This window comes from Astatotilapia calliptera, chromosome 17 (assembly GCF_964374335.1).
Source record: "Astatotilapia calliptera chromosome 17, fAstCal68.1, whole genome shotgun sequence".
Classification (NCBI taxonomy): domain Eukaryota; kingdom Metazoa; phylum Chordata; class Actinopteri; order Cichliformes; family Cichlidae; genus Astatotilapia; species Astatotilapia calliptera.
Window position 1 is genome coordinate 19,422,477 of NC_137438.1, and position 17,905 is coordinate 19,440,381.

The window sequence follows — 17,905 nt, forward strand, 5'->3', positions numbered from 1 at the left end:
GAGTGTGACCAGTCACCTTCAGAGATTATGACACACTTTACCCACCATGTCTGAGACCTCACAGGGTTAAACACCAACACACACACAGACCTCGTGTTCCAGCTGGTTACTGGCCTGAATCATCTAAAGTAAAGCCAAAAAGGTGAACATTTCTTTCACACTATAAAGTATCTGTGCGTGTGTGTGTGTGTGTGTGTGTGTGTGTGTGTAGATGTGCGTGCACCTGACCTAAATTGTCAGCAAACCAAACTTTCATCTCAATACAGTGAGCTCAACTGGCAGCAAAATAATATTGTGGAAATAACACTGTGTGCGTGTGCGTGCATTCAGTGTGAGCACAGAGTGAGTGATGCAGGGACAATTACATCATTCAGCGACCTGGGAAATCATTTTAGAGATGCTCCACTTAAGAGCAAGCTCCAGCACACACACACACACACACACACACACACACACACACACACACACACACACACACACACACACACAGAGAGGTTGGCTAACTTCCACATTACTGCTGACTGTAGCATTAAAGTCCTTCTCAGGTGACAGCTGCCAAACACTGCGCACTCGAGTGTATTTATGACATCGAGTGTGTTTACCCAGATAACACTACCAGGTTATTAATCATGTAAAACATTAAGTAATACTCTGTGCTGTCCTCCTGCTACTACATCTATTTTGCCACCTGCACAATGAAAATAACTTCCTAATGTTGCATTTTCTCCATATAATCAACCACCCAGATGGCTTAGCTCCCATTAACGAGCTCCCTTTGTATGTGGATGTGTTTTAACAGTTTGCACAGGATGTTTTATGTCCTAAAGCTCCATCTTTCTTCTGAAATATTTTTCCGCTGGATCAAACGCCTACTCTGATGGTAAACATGGCTCTTCACCATCTGCTCTGTCTGTCTGCCCATGTGTCTGTATGTCTGACGTTCCAGTCTAAATATCATATAGAAATTAGAAAACTACCCTGTCAGTCTGATAAAACATTTTAAAGTACCCAATAAAGACACATGACCTCAGTCTGTGGTGCTGCCATTGTTGACCTGCAGAGAGATGACCATCAGAAGTTCCATGGGTAGAATATTCTTTAATCAGACTGAAGCTCTCATTACAGCTAGCTTATTATCGCTTATGATTATTCTTTTTCCACTATAGTCATGAAGGATAAAAACAATGCAGCAGAGTGACATTTTGAACAAATGTAATCACATCATAACAGCTGGGAAAGTAGGATCTAGCTGGACCAAATTCCCCAGTCATTCATATTTACAGCAGACTGTAGACTATTGGGTATAAAATATGGACATATCCACCCTCACATTTAGACTAAACAATCAAAATTAGTCACATGTCACCTTTTGGATCTAGAGGTTACCATATTTAGATAAGAGGATTGATCGCTAAATTATCAGCTAGTTAGCTCGATTAGCAAACTGTCTCCATAAAGTGTGTGTGTGTTTTTTAAGTGTTTGGAATTATAATGGGATCGAATGGGCATTGATTGCTTTTAAAACCAGCCCTTAACATAACTACTGTTTTTGGCACTTTCACATTTAATATTTGACTTGTTGGGGAGGGATTTAGAGTCAGGCACACCAAACTTGACTCCATTTTGTCCAGTTATGGTTACTGGTTCTCATCTAAAGGGAACATTGTATAAGAATGCAGCTGGAGGAGGCGTGTGGACAGTGCATTATTTTAATGCAGAGAACTGTGGTTGCATGTTGTTACAGATGTGTATTTATGCTTCTTTTTTCATTTAACCAGACTCCAATCATTAATCAATGTGTCAAACTGCTTGGCGCCCACTTTGTACCGGCGCTAGATTAAAGGCCAGATGATGAAGTTATGACAATTCCTCTTAATGGAGACATAAATGTGCAAATGTCATGGGAATCCATTTAACTGTAGTCGAGATATTTGACCCGAAACAGCAAATGTCAACCTGACATTAAACCCCAGAACCATAAATGTCTGAACCATATTTCATGAAAATCCATCAGGAAGAATCTGAATCTCAGTCTGAAGCAACGTGTTGGACACAAAGGCTGAAACTCTGCAGCACAACTTCAGCTCAGTTTCAGATTCTTTGTTTGCATATTCCTAAAATAATTGGCAGAAGAATAATAAACACAAAGCAAGAAAGGGAAGTAACAGGGGTTAATGGGGGGCTAGCAGTCCATTGTTGTCCCTGAAACCTCAACCACATAATCCATTGATGGCTGCAGACGCATAAGAGCATAAGATTCATTTAAAAGCAGATCATTTTTGAGCCATTCAGATGGTTAATTTACAAAGTAACCCCCGCAGGACATGATTAATATTCCAGAGGGATGTAGGCACTAAAATATTAGCAGCTCATTGTTCTGGACCAGAATTTTTTTTAATTTTATTTTGTCTGAGTCACATCACAGCAGGTGATTTCGAATAAAAAACAACAACAGCAAAAAAACCCAAAAACTATATATAAATGAAATGGAGGTGTTCATTTATATGAAGGCACATTTCTGTGGGACGGCAGCTTTAAAATGAACAAGCAACAAGCAAAGTTTAGCTTCACGTGTTCTTTTTCTTTCCTTTTCTTTTTCCTGCAGATCAGTAGGAACGTGTTCAGCTTTGTGTTGTAAGTGCAAGTAAGTTGATAACTGTCAGTTCTAATTCATATTGTAATGTAACATAATCTACTTCCATTTTTACAGCACTTTTCTACTCTCACTGACTACACAAAGTGCTTGAGACTACATGTGAAATTTCAACTATACAATCATAATTAGAGCCGAACGGAGAATAAAAAAGGGCTGACATCATGAAAAAGAGGTTAGAGTTCGGGTAAAGTTTAGAAAAGAAAAAAACTTCTGTCTCTGTATGTAGGCTCAAACGTCAGGGTTGGATTCAGAACTACTCTTTGGTGTATGTTTTGGCATGATCAAATGTTAATGCATTCAATGATCCACTCACATGAGAGTGAAAGTGAAATGGAAACCTGGTTATGGCCCTGAATCTTTTGGTTTTTTGGTGAATGATTGCAAGCAATTGCGTCAACCAACTGGTTGGTTTAGCTTCCAACACCCTCTACCTCTGAGTAACCACTTTGAACCACAGCTCAATGTGGATTCTTACTGTGAACAGTTAGGGTTGTTAATTTTGTTAATTTTTGTTAATGTTAATTTTTGATATGCATTCCTGTGTATGTAAACAGCAACAGAGTTGCATTAGAAGACAACAAATGTGCAATTTTAATGTGTCATATTCTATGACAAATTGCATGCAATTGGTAACTTGACACCTTTGAATGACACACTGACAGGAGGTGATTCTGACGTGTTGCCTTTTTATCCTCTTGATGCATCAAAGTCAGTTCAAACATTGCAGCTGGTGAGTGCTGCTGACCTGGTCCCTGTTTTCAAAGCAGCTATTTCATAGTCTCGTTTTGCTTCAGCCAGCGACTGTTTTCACTAATGTGACTATTGCATAGAAGAACTGATTTTAAAAGTACCATCTTCTTGTCTTTGAAAGGATCTTTCATTAGCACTTGGCTAAAATGCAACGCAGTCCCAACCCTACCTCTCAGTTTTTCTTTGGCGACTTGGTAGACAGTAAGAAGTTCGTGTACCTATGAAATGAGGTCAGATGAGCTCTCTCTCCTGGCAATTATTGCAGCATTTTGATTCAAAACAGGTTTTTAATTAATACCCGGGCATGGGGAGGAAGATCACATACATGTGATCTCCATATGGGATTAAAAACTAGTGAATAGAGCATGAAATATTAAAAAGTCACCCCTGGAGGGATTAATCCTGCATAAATGTAGATTTATCTGGCACTTTTCTACCTAAGAGAATGAAGCATTTCCAGACTGCTTCCAAAATGTGAGAAAATGCCACAGTGGTGTTGTAGTGAGGAGAGAAAATGGGTGCCATTTGGTTCACTGTAAACAACCGAACTTTAAAAGACAAGGCTAGAACTGAGAAACACAGATAATGGAAAGGGCATGCTGTAAGTCCAGAAATATTTTGCGGCATGTGGTGATTATTATTTAGAAAAAAGCACATGTCAGAGATTAGCGAGGATTCATCTATTGTTTAGATCCAATCACATTTTCAACTGGATGGAGTAGAAACGGTTTCATTTTGTGCTTTTTGGGGGGTTTTTTGGGGTTTTTTACAACTCCTATTATCATCAGCTCCCTGCTGTCCTGTGCAGAGCTCCAGCATCTGTTTCTATTTAATTTGCAGTTTGAAATCTAATTTTGCAGATCTTGTTAAGGACACAGAGGGAACGCAGGAGCCAGCAGCACGTGACTGGAGAGAGCTGGAGCCAAAAGGAATGACAGAAAAAGAAAGCATAGAAGCAAATGGATCAATAAAAGACAAGAGAGGTCATTAACGGTACTGGGGAGGTCATCAAACTTAATCTTTACTGATGAAAACGTTTGGGTAACTCTTTGAAAATATTAAAAACACTGAATGTGTTCATTCAAAAAATGATCCTTTGTTCAGATTTAACAGAAGGAAAGTTTGTCTTTTGTCCCCCCAAACAGTGATTGAAACTAATGAACAGATGTTAGCTGCCAACAGATGAATTTTTGTTCCACTTGGTCTCAGACTGATGTCACCAGAAGTCGCATTCCCTGCAGAGTCTCCATCACTGTACATTTGGGACGATGCAAATTTTTTGCTCAGTTAAATTTTTGACATTAGTTTGAGACATCTCTACATGTTGCATCGTTTGAGGCAAAGACGTGACTACTGGTGGCTTTTTGAATAATCACCTTCCACCTAAAATGAGTCCTTTACACACCTATTTTATCCATAGATGGCTTCCAGTCTCACATGTAGCACCAAGTTTGGCACAAGTATTAAATGAAACAGTCTGCGAGTGTATTTGTACCTGTTTTTGTTGCTGGAGATCCAGTCAGAGATGTAGGCAACGGCTTGACGGTGGCACTGTTTGTTTCCAAAGCTACAAGCTAACATGATAAGCTCTCTCTGCAACTCCCTGAATAGACATAGAGAAGAAAAAAATGCTCAAAGAAACATCTTATGGACAATAGGTTCTTGTCTGGACACAGAACATCACTCACATGTAGCACAGAGATTATTCCAGAAAATCTTCAGACTGGTTTAGCCTAATACTTAAACTTTTATCATGTCTCAAATTGCATTCTTGCATTTTCTATTTGGAGTGCATACTGTGAGATTCTGGGTGGCAGCGTAATACTTGCTAGCTAGCAGTAGCTGATCTTTTTAAAGGTCACAGCACTCTGTGCTTAATAACTTTGTGGAGGGTGACTGGTGGTTCTTTATGTTAAATTTATGGTCTGAGATTTCCAGGTTTGAGTCATAGAAGGTAGATATTACTTTGTCTGAACTTCATTGTCAGCAAAAAAAATCCCCCTAAAATCAACACGTTTAACCATTAATGATTTGCAGTCTAGCTAACAAACATCAAGCTAAGCTAAACCACGACTTTCACCTCTGTCCAGACTGGACATAGATACGGCTGACTTCTGATTCATTAGTTTGAGTTAAGTAACCTAAGAATCTGACATGAATAATTCTGCTCAACGATGTGACAGGAAAGAGAATAAGCAGGCTGCTAGAATGCTGAACTACGTTTTGTTTTCTGTTTCAATGATGCGATGGTGTTTCTCAGTCAAAGAACAAATGTTGTTAAAGGGGCACTGCCTTCCACTGACTGACTGAGTGTTGTTAGTGCAATACCACCAACAGGAATGTCTGTCTGCTGCATACTCAGTCTGGTAGGATGCTTGCAGGACGTTGCCCTCTGTGCCGGGGCCATTCGTTGGCCAACCCATCTGATGGTACCGCGATGCAACCTGCTTCAGCACGTAGTCCTGTTAGCACACACAATGATAAGAGATGTTTTATTCTGCTAACAAGAAGCAGTTAGTGGTTAATTGATCGATTAAAATTGTGACTGATTGGTTGTTTACACTGAACAGCCTGTATTCGTCTGTGCGGTCCAGCAGTTTGTCCAGCTGGTAGAGCGCTCGGCTGGCAGCGTGCCATGGAAGGAAGGACGTCTCCTCTGGCAGATAGCCAATCAGCTGCAAAGGAACACCCTGTGGAAGGTACCCCGCCCTGAGGAGAGATGATGTGGATAAAAAATGAGTAGTGGGAAAAGTGTTAAGGCAAAAACATCTTGGTAAAGAGGAGACAGTTATTCTTAAAATTCTAAAAACATGAAGCAAATGGAAAATACATTAAAGACTTTAAAGGTACAGTCAGTCAAGTTAATTTAAAATAAAATAAAAATATTAAATGCACAATAACTGAGCCACATATGTAGTATACAAAAGGCAAAGGTGAAGACAAGTCATAGGCATTTGCATACAGTGGAGACAAATTTTAACTTGTGTCTGGACCGTGCTTTATCATCTAAGAAGAGTTCCCTTCATCACAGAAGTGAAAGCACAAAGAAAACAGACAACTCCTGAAATTAAGTCAGGTCTCTAACACATGAAAATGTGCATAAACATGCTTACTTATTCACAACACTGTCACAATTAATTATTGCCAAGAGATTAGACATGGGATCCTCCCGTCTCCAGAAAACTGACAACGAGCTGGCGAAACAACAACAGCAGCTGGTTACAAGTTACATCAGCTAATGTTAGACTTGAGTGTCTTAAAAATAACAGTTTTCTTCTGTCAAACAGTTTGATAAAATTTTCATGTTGTGTGAGTTTATTATGTTTGATCCACTTTGAAGAAAGAAAGAAAGAAACCAGCTAACAGCTCTAACAGCAGCTCTGCTGTATTTTCTGCTGCACTCTACTAATCCAGGTCTATCTATGATTAAGCAAAAAGTAGAGAAAAGCTAGTCTTCATTAGCGACTACGAGGGAGACCATGTTCGCACAACAGTTGAGACCTTTTTAAAGTCTGGTAAGAGTGTTTTGTCATTCTTTGAAGGAATTTTTTATGGTCATTTTTGGGGACTCTAATATCTCAGTGCAACAATCAACACAAATCCTCTCTCTGGTTATTCATATTTTTGAGGTATTTTTTTGTGTCTTTTCCCTTAACAGGGACACATCATGAATATTTCCAGGAACTGAATTAAGACATGAATTATTTGTTGTTTTTTGACACACTTGCCATTCCGTACGGAATCTTTGATTTCAGTATTTCTGTAGATTTTCAGGACACACAGAGGACCCTTGAGCTAATGTAAATATAGATTTAATGAAGATTTGATCTTTAACCCTCATTGTTTAACCCTCAACCTAAAAAGCACCACTTTAGGAACACATTAACAAAAACATGGCCTCTAACCTGAGCTATTTAGCAGCCCCGGTTACATCCACTGCCTCATCAATATTAAAGAGCTTCTTTTGTGCATTCATTAACATTCATGATGCTTTTTGGTGAGGGGTGGGCACCTCACCTGTTTCCTGCACTGACCTTCGCTCACGCCCACAGCCCATGAATATTAATGAGGCAGGGTGGTGGAGGACACAAAGTGAACTCAGGAGTAATATTAGGGTTCTTTTTGTTTTTGATTCTGATTATTGATGTTCAGTGAGAGAGCTCAGCCTGACGCCGAACAGTGACCTTTACAGAGGATGTCAATCACAGTGACTGACTCATACACACAAGAGGAGGTGAAGAAAGTGAATGTTCTTGTATTGAAATACTGTTTTTTTTGGTTGCTGGTTTTTAATTTTCAGAGGCAGACAGACAAGATGACAGGGGCAGACTCCACGGAAAGTCAATCTGTTTGAGATAAGACTCGCTAAGTCTCTGAGCTGCCAAAGAAAGTCTGAATTCCAGACCATCATATTTCCATAATCTGCCTCATTTCCAACCCGACCAGCCTCCACACATTCATCTCCATTCCCATCATGCACCTGGCCTCTGGGACATTACCATAATCCATCCAGCCTGCACAGACTTCCTGTTTACCACGCTGCAAAAACACTGACGGGACTCGACATAAAGGCAGAGAGAGATTGCAGTCACCATGGCAACTCCAGCTGGACATTTACCTGTTTTCTTATTTGTTTATTTGTCATTGTTTTTTAAACATCATCCATCAGCTATCAGTCCACATCAGCTCTGAGACTCGTTCGTGTCACACGTCACTGATGCTGCACGTGATCCATCATCAAAGCGACAACTGTCAAAATAATAAAAGGGTCAAAAAATCTACCTCAGCAGCTTTTCTATGAAGTTTAATATGAGGTCAGGTATTATTTCCACTGCCAACCACTGTAAAGCTTGCACATCTGGCAGAGAGATTTCATTATTATGTAAATTAATGGATTATTCATAACACAAAGGCCTCCTTACATGCATCGACAAACTTAGCCCCACAAAAGTTTAACTGCACACTCCACTGAAAACTGCACAAAACTAAAAACAAAGAAATCAACTGAAGATAGAACCAAAGAATTACACAAGTAGAACCTTTCCTTTAGTGATTTTTTTTTATATTTAGATGAGCAGAGTGATAATGAAAATCATTACAGACTGTATATATAAGATGGAAGTTGCTACCATGAAATCCCCTGATGGCTCATAGCCTTCTTTGTGAACCCTCAACCTGAGAAATGTGTCACAAAACCACAAAAAGACTTAAAAACTGAAGATAGCTGGATGCCCATTGGTTGAAGACTTACCAACCACATGGTAAGATAGGTCCTGCTTGATTTCCTGTTTGCTTAAATATTACATAAGCACTTTGGACCATAAAACGTATCAGAGAAAAAAATAGTTCATAGACTGAAGACTGAGCTAAAGGGTTGTTTTCTTTAGAAAAACTTCTTTAGAACTGAACATGGGCCTCCTTCTATTGGTCATAAAAATGCAGGTTGAACTCATCACTTATGAGCATGCTTAAATCTGTTTGGTAAATATGAGGTGACAGCTAAAATTTTACTGCAAGATAAGTGAAGAAAGAACAGAGTGAATGTGCAACTGTCAAGGGTGTTAAGGAGGAGTGTGTGAAAAGTAAGTTACTTTTAGAGGACACGACTGGTCGACAATACCAAGATTGTTATAGGATTATTAGATGTTGCTGGTGATGCTGCCTAATGCAGTGGCTTACATCCTCAATAAAACTGCCAGGGTTGAATACAAGGACCTCAGTAAGCAGACTTCAGCTTTGATTATCTAGTTAATCTCTCTTCTGTAAGGACTCTACAGTTTTGATTGTATGACTCTCGTTCATCAGGACAAACAGTCACCTTTCAGCACCTTCTCTTTTCTGTCTATATTGTGTCTGTAATGAACACTGGGATCTCTAGGAAATGCTAGCAGGGCTTTAAATTTTAGTGTAGTTGTGAAATGAAGTGAAGCGATTATAGATTTTCAATTTTTGCTCTCAGTTACAGTCTCCCTCGCTCTCTCTCTGTTGCGCCCAGGGTTGTCGTCTTAACGAGCTCATTAACTCATTAACATCGTTAAGGGCCAGTTAATTGTTTGTCCATTAGCCATTAGCAAGGCTCAGTGGAGAGCTAACGAGGGACTGGTGCACACATATAAGAGAGGCAACATCCATCACTGTTTAAGCGTACACTCACTGAGGCATTTATTACTGCTAAACTAGCCTGATACACACACACACGCGCAGAGACACACACACAAACACACACGCACACACACACACACACCTTCATACAGTCGTGCTGCCTCCTATTTGTAGTTAGTGCTGGGTGGATTACTCAGGCTTTGGTCAATTGAAGTGTGAGCAGCAGAAGAAGAATCAGCACGACTGAAATTAATTCTGAGATTAAAGAATCAATTCAGTGAGCAGCTCTCAGAAAAAGGCTGAAATAACATCTTCATAAATAAGACGCATTTCTGCTAAATGAGCAGAGCTGGCAGTTTCTTTTTTTGCCTTCAGTGCGATAAAACAGATCTCAGTGGTTTTTTTGTGACTCAGAAGTGATCATTAGATGGCCTGGCAGCTGATTTGTTTGTGACCTGAAGAGTTTATCATGGTTTAATAATTTCTGGCTTTCATTTCGATCAGTACGAGCACTACACTCCCCGAAATAATCAGTTGATGCCACGATAAGGTGGAGAAATAAATCCCCGAGCAAGGAATCAAACTGTAGAAGAGGTACTATAAACTGCACATACCCAGCCTTCTTTTACCTCACCTCACCATCACTGGATATGAAGTACAGGCAGCAGATTCAACACAAGCTGTGCCTTCCATGTTATCAAATTAAAGAGGATGATTCTGAATTTCCCTTAGATGATGTGCAGGAATACGTTTTCTTGGTCTATATGCATGGATTACACATTTCGTTCCAGTAATGTCCCAAATGAATCAGAGGAAGCCCACAAGAAGATACCGTGGATTACACACAGGGATGCACTAGATTGGTTATTATGTTAGTTATGTCACATAAATGTATGAGCTGTATGGATATAAAGTGGAATGTTACAGAACTTTATTTAAATCAGACATTTAATGATAATGAGAAAAGTCTTCAGGCAGTATAAAAGATGTAAGTAATTTCCCTTCTGATTTCCAAAACGTGATGCACATTTCGAATAAATAAATAAATAAAATACAGCTGTGGTCTGAAGAAGGTTGAATGCACTCATCAGGAGAATCAAATATATACATACACCCACTTAAATCCTTTGCTAAGTGCAGCCAAAGCCTGCCATGAACTGGGAACTGCTGGAGCACCAGCGTCACCGTGAGGCTTTCAAAGCTAAGAACACAGGACTAATTGTCCAGCATGGCGGTGGTAGCAAGACAGATTAATGAAGTTGGAGGATTGCCTCTAAATTCTTTAACTTCACCTAAAATGAACAGGTAGATGGACACAGTTTGGTGTTCTAACAGGACAAATACATAACAAAACTGGTTTTGGAATGGATACAGCAGGCTAACATTGCACTTCTGGAATGGCCTTCACAAAGTCCTGACCTCAACCCTACTTTTAACTATGCTTAAAAGTCAGATCTATGCCGATGAACCAAGAAGCTGTCAGGAAGAACGGTCAAATACGCAGCCAGAATTATGCCAGAACCTCCTTGATGGCTAACAAAAACATCTGTTTGAGGTGCCACTTGCTACCATACATTTAACCAAATATTAGTGAGGGTATATCTACTGTATATATCTGAGTATGTATGTTCATATCTGACCCTATGTGGATCAGAAAAAATTGAAAATAAATTCAAACTTTTGCACCCAGTTGTTGTTTTTCAAAGTCATTAAAAATGTATGCTCTGCAATCATTCCACTCTGGAACACCAGTTCAAAGAAGTCATTAAAAATCCAAAATTACCCTGACATTCATGCCCATGATGGATGTAAACTTCTGTCCACACCTGTAAGTGTTCGTTGTGTGATTTGGCTGCATTTTATGAAATACATTTAATGTTTTTTATCCACTCACATGCAGCCCTGAAAATATGATGTATATGATTTAATTGCGTATTATCGGAGTAAAACTAAGGCAGCGAGAATACACGTGTTTTGAGCTAATGATATCTTTCTACATATTCATAAGAAAAAATGTCTTTAGTCCACTTTAAGTTGGAAAAAGTTCCTGTAATGCTCTAGTGTCTTCTAGACGTCTTTACTCCTGAAATAAAGAAGCGAGAAAATCCGTGAAGCAGATGTTGAGCTCAGAAAGCACGTTTGGAAAATGACTAAGCCTCAAAAACGAATGTGTGAGACCTACAGTTAATGTTTCACATATAGCAGAAGGCTTCTTTTAGGATTAATAGCATCTCAGAGAAACTTGTCAAAGTGTTTCCTGTCCTCAAAAAGTTTAACAAATAAATGTTGCATAGAAAAAGACTTTTCGTGGGAGGACTAAAAAAGAACAAAACAAAAAGCTCATCGCGTTAAAAAACAAACTAACTCTTGTCTTCTAATGTTGCGTGGTGGTGCTACTGCAGATCCAGGGTGAAGTAAGAGTACTCTGCTATCAGTGTGCATATTCATGGATCTGTAGTTTCTTTTTCGGTACAGATGGAAACCTCCTGCTGAGCTCCCAACTCAACACACACACACACACACTCCTGAGCAGAAGACGACAGCGCAGTCGTCTCTGGATGTTGCTCATTCAACATGACAGAGGACAGATGGCTGAGAGAGGGAAGGGAAGATACAGAAAGAAAAAAAGGAGACGGGGGTAGATTGAGTTATAGGCTTGGTGTCAGAGTAGATTTTGGTTACAGTGCTCAAAAAGCTTCAGGCTGAAAACATCACCATGAGAAACGACTCACTCAGCCTCCCCCCGCCTCCGCCCGCGCCGTGACTGCTGATCGCTCATTCATCACAGAGTTCCCGTCTGCCTTTGCTTATTTTTCAAATTCTTTGCACACTGTCTGTACGCAACTTCTTTGAATTCAGAAATGTGGACGGACCCAGGTGTGTGCGAGGCAATTCAGCTCATACCTTGACCCATTCACAGCCGTACTGTAGCACCAGGGGACACACCGGCAGCTTTGAGGAGACTTTGCATGAATTCCAAAAAGCAAAAACAGTGCAGTAGTAACATCAAAGAGATACTGGACTAAATGCCAGCTGCTCAGATGGTTCATTTTAGTAATTATAAACAAATGATGGAGCTCAAATCATCCAACTTTTCGCAATCATAAAACAATTCTGGCACCTGAACTTAATTCATTTCAATGAAATGCAGGTGAATTCTGAAATTCTCAGAAAGCTTTATGATCCTGGAGTGCTTGTAGGACCAACTGGATAGGAACTGTGGCCGAATAGTGTAGTGGTAAGACTACAAATCTTTGGAGTAGGAGTCACAAGTTTGATTCCCAACCGGTATCCAGTAAGGGTCTTGACTAGACCCCCCCCCCCCATGCTAAAACCAAGCCTTGGGATGGCGCGGCTATGTGCGCAACCTGTCCACAGCTCGGACAAAGTTTGCCGCTACATATTGTACTCTGTGTGATTGTGTATGCAAAATAAAGTTTGTTTGGAGGAAATGGTTGTGGTTGGTATTTCACTCAATGAAAAACAGATCCTCTCTCTAAGACTAAAAAAAAGGTGTTGTTTTAGCAAAACCAAAGTTTACTGGAAAGCTGTTGGAGACACACACCAAGCATGTTTATATGTGGGAAGTACCTGATGATAAGAATGCAGGGGAGAACATAAAACATCACACATGATACAGGATTGAGGAGAATCTAGTACAAGGCAGTGTTGCTAATCCCAGAGCCGCAGAGCTGCACTTCTCCATGTGCTGGTGGAAGTGTGTGTGTGCTGGTAAACCTCTGTCCTGAACTCTTCTGTATAAAGAGTCATGGGCCTCAACTGAACTCACATTATACAGAATAAACCTCTGTATACACGGCCAACTAAATCGAAGTCTATACCCGGCGGCAAAACAAAACACCTACTCAACTCTGAAACACATCTGTCGATGTTCAAAATTTCCATCCCTTTGACAGAAGACGACAAACTGTCAGTCCTGTGCAAGAAAAGCCCTTCACCTTATAGGAAAAGAAACACAGAAGCAGACACAACAGATCTGCCTGGCTCCATCCTCTGTGTCCACATGCTTTTATGTCTTGAAGCCAGAGTGAAAGATGAGCCAATAAGTAAGAAAGAGAGTGAGAAAAGGGCTAGAACCTCTCCTACTTCTGCCACTGCGGTATATCATAGCAAACTATCATCTCACCTGGCCAGGTTAAAAGCATCATCGATAAGTCCTGCCCTGTTTCCAACGGAGATGATCTGCAAGTGAGCAACAAGCAAAGAGGGATTGAAAAACTGAAAGAGAAAAAACAGACAAACGCAGATGTTACTGAATACAGACAAGTTTTACTTGGGGGTTGGTGTGCAGCTGCTGAATAAGCAGTTTCCAGTTCTGGAGGTCATAGTTCACGCGGAAGTAGCCCGTCTGATTGATGTTGCCTACCAACCATGTGCTGTCATCCATCTGACCAATCCTGTGGGTTTCTGAGACACAACACAACAACAAAACATTAAAACACTTAATCCAAGCATCGAGAAAACAAAGACATCAAAAATATTAAAAACATCAGATAGGCAGATAACGACATGGTGTCCTGTCAGGATCTTCAGAGGACTCCAAGTTCCAGTTCCAGTTCCTCCTATAGTGTAGGGTTTTTTAAAAACATTTTTAGGGCTTAAACGTTTGAAGTGAAATGACAGTAACACTCAATGAACTCATTACATGGTATCAAAATGTTGGTTTCTCACTTTATACACTGTTGTCATTCAAGCAATAATAATAAAGGTAAAATATAGCAATGTTTTATACTGTTCACAATAACACCAGTATAATGTTGGGCAACGATAAGAAAATGAAATATCGCGATAGAATATGGGTAAAACACACATGCGCAGAGCCTTTGTTTTCATACGCACATGGCGGAAAAAGCCTGGCAGCGACTAAGAATGAGAAGGGCAAAAGCGGATCGTTGAATGAAATGGATGAACCAGAACTGGTTTGTAAAAATGCTGCAACTTCAGTGGTGTGGAACTGGTTTAGCTTTCGTCCGTCAGATGCACAACAAAGCACTATTTTTGGTAGCACGTGCTAGCGGGCCGTCGTTATTACTGTGTTTTTTGGAAAATACAGCACACTTAAAATCAATCCTTTCATTTTTCTGAAAATCGACAGCGCCCCTTATAATCCCGTGTGCCTTATGTATGAATTCTGGTTGTGCTTACTGACCTCGAAAAGATTTTATGTGGTGCACGGCGTCAAATGTTTCAGTACGACTTTGCTAAGCTACAAACCCGCACCGCTTGATGGATTGTCGGAGCATTACGGCTATCGTAGGCCGGAGCCTCGCAGAGTGATACGTACTGTGCTTCAACATAATATTACCGTATTGTGTGTGTATAACCTCTTTTTAAGTTTTGTGGATATTATACATGGTTATGCTGAGGATATGTCGGCCAGTTTCCACTGGAAATGCCTTTTGGTTAAACTGTCAGCAAGGAATTTGCATTTGCACTGCAAAATTTTTATATAACTTTAATGTACATAAAAAACAGCTGTTTGTTTAAGTGAAAATACATAGATTTTTTTTTCCACTAATAAAGTTGTGGAGTTGTAAAGTATTTTGTCTAGTGTTAAATATTTCATCAGTTATATCGTTATCGCAAATTTTCAAATGTATATTGTGATAAATATTTTTGGTCATATCGCCCTGCTCTAGTGCCAGAACAAACTGGGTTTTGACATAAATAAAAGTACTGTAAGGATTAAATTGAGTGCAGTGACAAGATAACTTGTAAGAGGGGGGACGCTAATATTTTTGGTACTGACTAATCGTATCAATATTTAACAGTAAAGTTTTGATTTTTTTCATGTATTGAAATAAACTGACTGCACCATTTTAGCCCATTTAGTAAATATGGCTCTAAAAGTTGTTTGTTTGTTTTCTTTTTTCCGTGAAGTCAGCAGTTTTGAGTTTCTATGTGTTTTCATAATGTCTTCTTTCATTTTAACTGAAAGAAAATGTACAAAATGTTTAATTTTACTTGACAGTGACAGTGTTTTTATTAGATAGTGCCTCATTTTAATATTTAAATATAAACATTTGGAAAACTTGATATAAGCGATCGACTGCAGATATTTTGAGGTGATATTAATGAAAATATTCATCCATTAACCCATTCATCTTATCATAGGCTGAGAGGCTGTTGTAGGAATGGTAAGACAGTCTGTACCGACAGTCTGTTGCAGTCTGTTACACTTCATTTATCATTCACAGTCTCATTCAACATTTTATTCCAAAAAACATGCACAATATTTTTTTCCCAGGCTGTTTACAGGATTTTTTGAATTATAAATTAGTAAAAAGAGATTTCTAAAATCATCTGGCCTTAATGTGCCATTAAAAAGATATGATAAGATTTTTGAATCTGGTTTTACCAAGTCCTCCGATTTGTTCTGTTTTGGAAAAGAGTACAAACCAGGAATATTTGTACAGAGGACGCCCCATTTGCACATTTAAACATTTTAGAAAACTTGGAACACACAAACCAAATAGAAAATTGGGTGCAGCAGAAAAAAATATCTTGAAACTACAACCAGCTAAGAATAGCCTGCTCATTCTGCACAACCTTTTAAGGATCGCTGCATCTTACACAACAATGTGAATATTCTCAGAGATGGCAAAATTAGGTTGTAGTGCTTTAGTAGAACAGCTTGCAGGATGTGTATAACAGCCTGAGGAAAACAGGGAAAATAGCAGCTGACTCCAGTCTGGCCCACTTCTTCAACTTATTCCCTCTGATAGGAAACAAACTACCTCTGAGTCGTGAACTTTAAGACTCCTTTCTTCTCATTGCAAATAGGTGAAGATATGCCAGAATCCAAACTCTTCTTCTGAAGTCAGCTCTTTCCAAAGATGAGAACCTGATGTTTTTTTAGGCAAAGACAGATATAGGAAGTATATTCCTCAAAAATAGGCCTGAATTACGTCCATTTTAAAGAGACTGAAGGGGAACAAGCCAGAAAACAGAGTTATCATCTCTGACAACACTCATAAAGTGAGAATAGCATTATTTCAGAGAGGCCCAAAAGTCATGCTCAGCTTTAATCATTAGATAATCTAACCGTCAGCACATATCAGCTGATGGCTCTGTGAAACCTTCGACTAGTCCAATCAGAAACTCTCATACACTGTGATAACCTGTCCGAAGCTGCCGCTTTGCAGCTCACCTCAAGCCGAGCTCCTCTTTTCATGCTTCACGTTGTTTCTGGCTTAATAAACGTCATATCTGCTGTCACCGATGCCTGCTCTGATCTGTGTGTGTGGAGGTGGTGGGGTCTTACAGCTGGTTTCACTGGCACAGAGCTTCAGGCAGAATTACCTTTAAAAAATCTGAATTTTATTCCATAAAGCAGCCAGCAAGACAAAAGAGGAACAAGCTTTATTCTGAAAGGTTTATTTTTCATGTAACACACTTTTCTCCAAAAGCTAATAAAGACAAAGCACTACCTCAACACAGAAAATTTTTGTTGTCTGCAAGAAGTAATTTAATCGTCCTAATATCAAAGAAAATGCAGCTGTACTTTGTAGAGCGCGCTATTCTTTAAAAAAACAAGCTCGTGTGACCTTTATTTCTCTAAAAGCTGAACAACAGTGAGTTTTACACATTGTTAAATAATGAGGGAGTTTTATTTAGAAGAAAAAAACTTTATTTTATGAGAAAAGAAAACATGAAGAATTAGCCATATTTATATGTGGGGGGTTCTGTGTTTACTGCCAGCACTGAAAGACCTCTAACCTTGAAAATGAGATCCCTCAAAACAATCTACTGTATCTGTTCGCTTCGATTTGTTGAGCCCATTAACTACAGATTACATGTCTGGAGATAATGAGATAATTAATTTGTGATCAGGAAATAGATTAGTCTGTTGGCATAACAAAACAATGCCAAGACAGCGGCTCATCATTTCAAGGTAACATTTCAAGATAATTAAGTCATGATTGCAGAGCACACTTTCATGAATGATCTGAGACGTGAGAGCAGCACAGAGAATCATTACACCCACACTACTGTACCTGTCTTGTTGTTGATCCAGATGAGAGACTCTGAACAAACGGCGGATGTGTTTCCCACGGCGACTGTGAGAGGGACCTGCCACTGTAAACTACAGAGAGAGAGTGATGTCAGTAATGGTCAGTGGAATTGGATTGGGTTTTATTGCCTCAGTTATCAGATAGAGAGGCATTACAGAGAGAAGAGAGAGCGATGGTCAGCGATGATCTCTTAGCATCATTCAGCTGGAAATGGAGCGAGTGACGCTCACTGTGTTACAGAGGGACAGGAAGTGAGAGTGTAATAGCTGCAGCAGTCAGCAAGCATCAGTCAAGTGGAAGTAACTGAAGGTTATTGTCTCTTTCTGAGAAACGGAGGTTAAATGTGCTGTCCAGTGAAAAC

At 39.6% G+C, this 17,905-nt stretch overlaps 1 protein-coding gene across 1 annotated transcript in view; it reads right to left on the reverse strand.

The window, feature by feature from the left end:
* The window catches only part of LOC113008770 (thyrotropin-releasing hormone-degrading ectoenzyme), a 264,030-nt gene that overhangs the window by 21,342 nt on the left and 224,783 nt on the right, over nucleotides 1-17,905 (reverse strand). The window contains exons 11-16 of the mRNA XM_026146492.2: nucleotides 17,527-17,615; nucleotides 13,803-13,936; nucleotides 13,656-13,711; nucleotides 5,968-6,115; nucleotides 5,765-5,868; nucleotides 4,902-5,009 (exon numbers count right to left, since the gene is read on the reverse strand). Coding sequence (XP_026002277.2) covers nucleotides 4,902-5,009; nucleotides 5,765-5,868; nucleotides 5,968-6,115; nucleotides 13,656-13,711; nucleotides 13,803-13,936; nucleotides 17,527-17,615 — 639 coding nt within the window. The remainder of the gene's footprint in view (nucleotides 1-4,901; nucleotides 5,010-5,764; nucleotides 5,869-5,967; nucleotides 6,116-13,655; nucleotides 13,712-13,802; nucleotides 13,937-17,526; nucleotides 17,616-17,905) is intronic.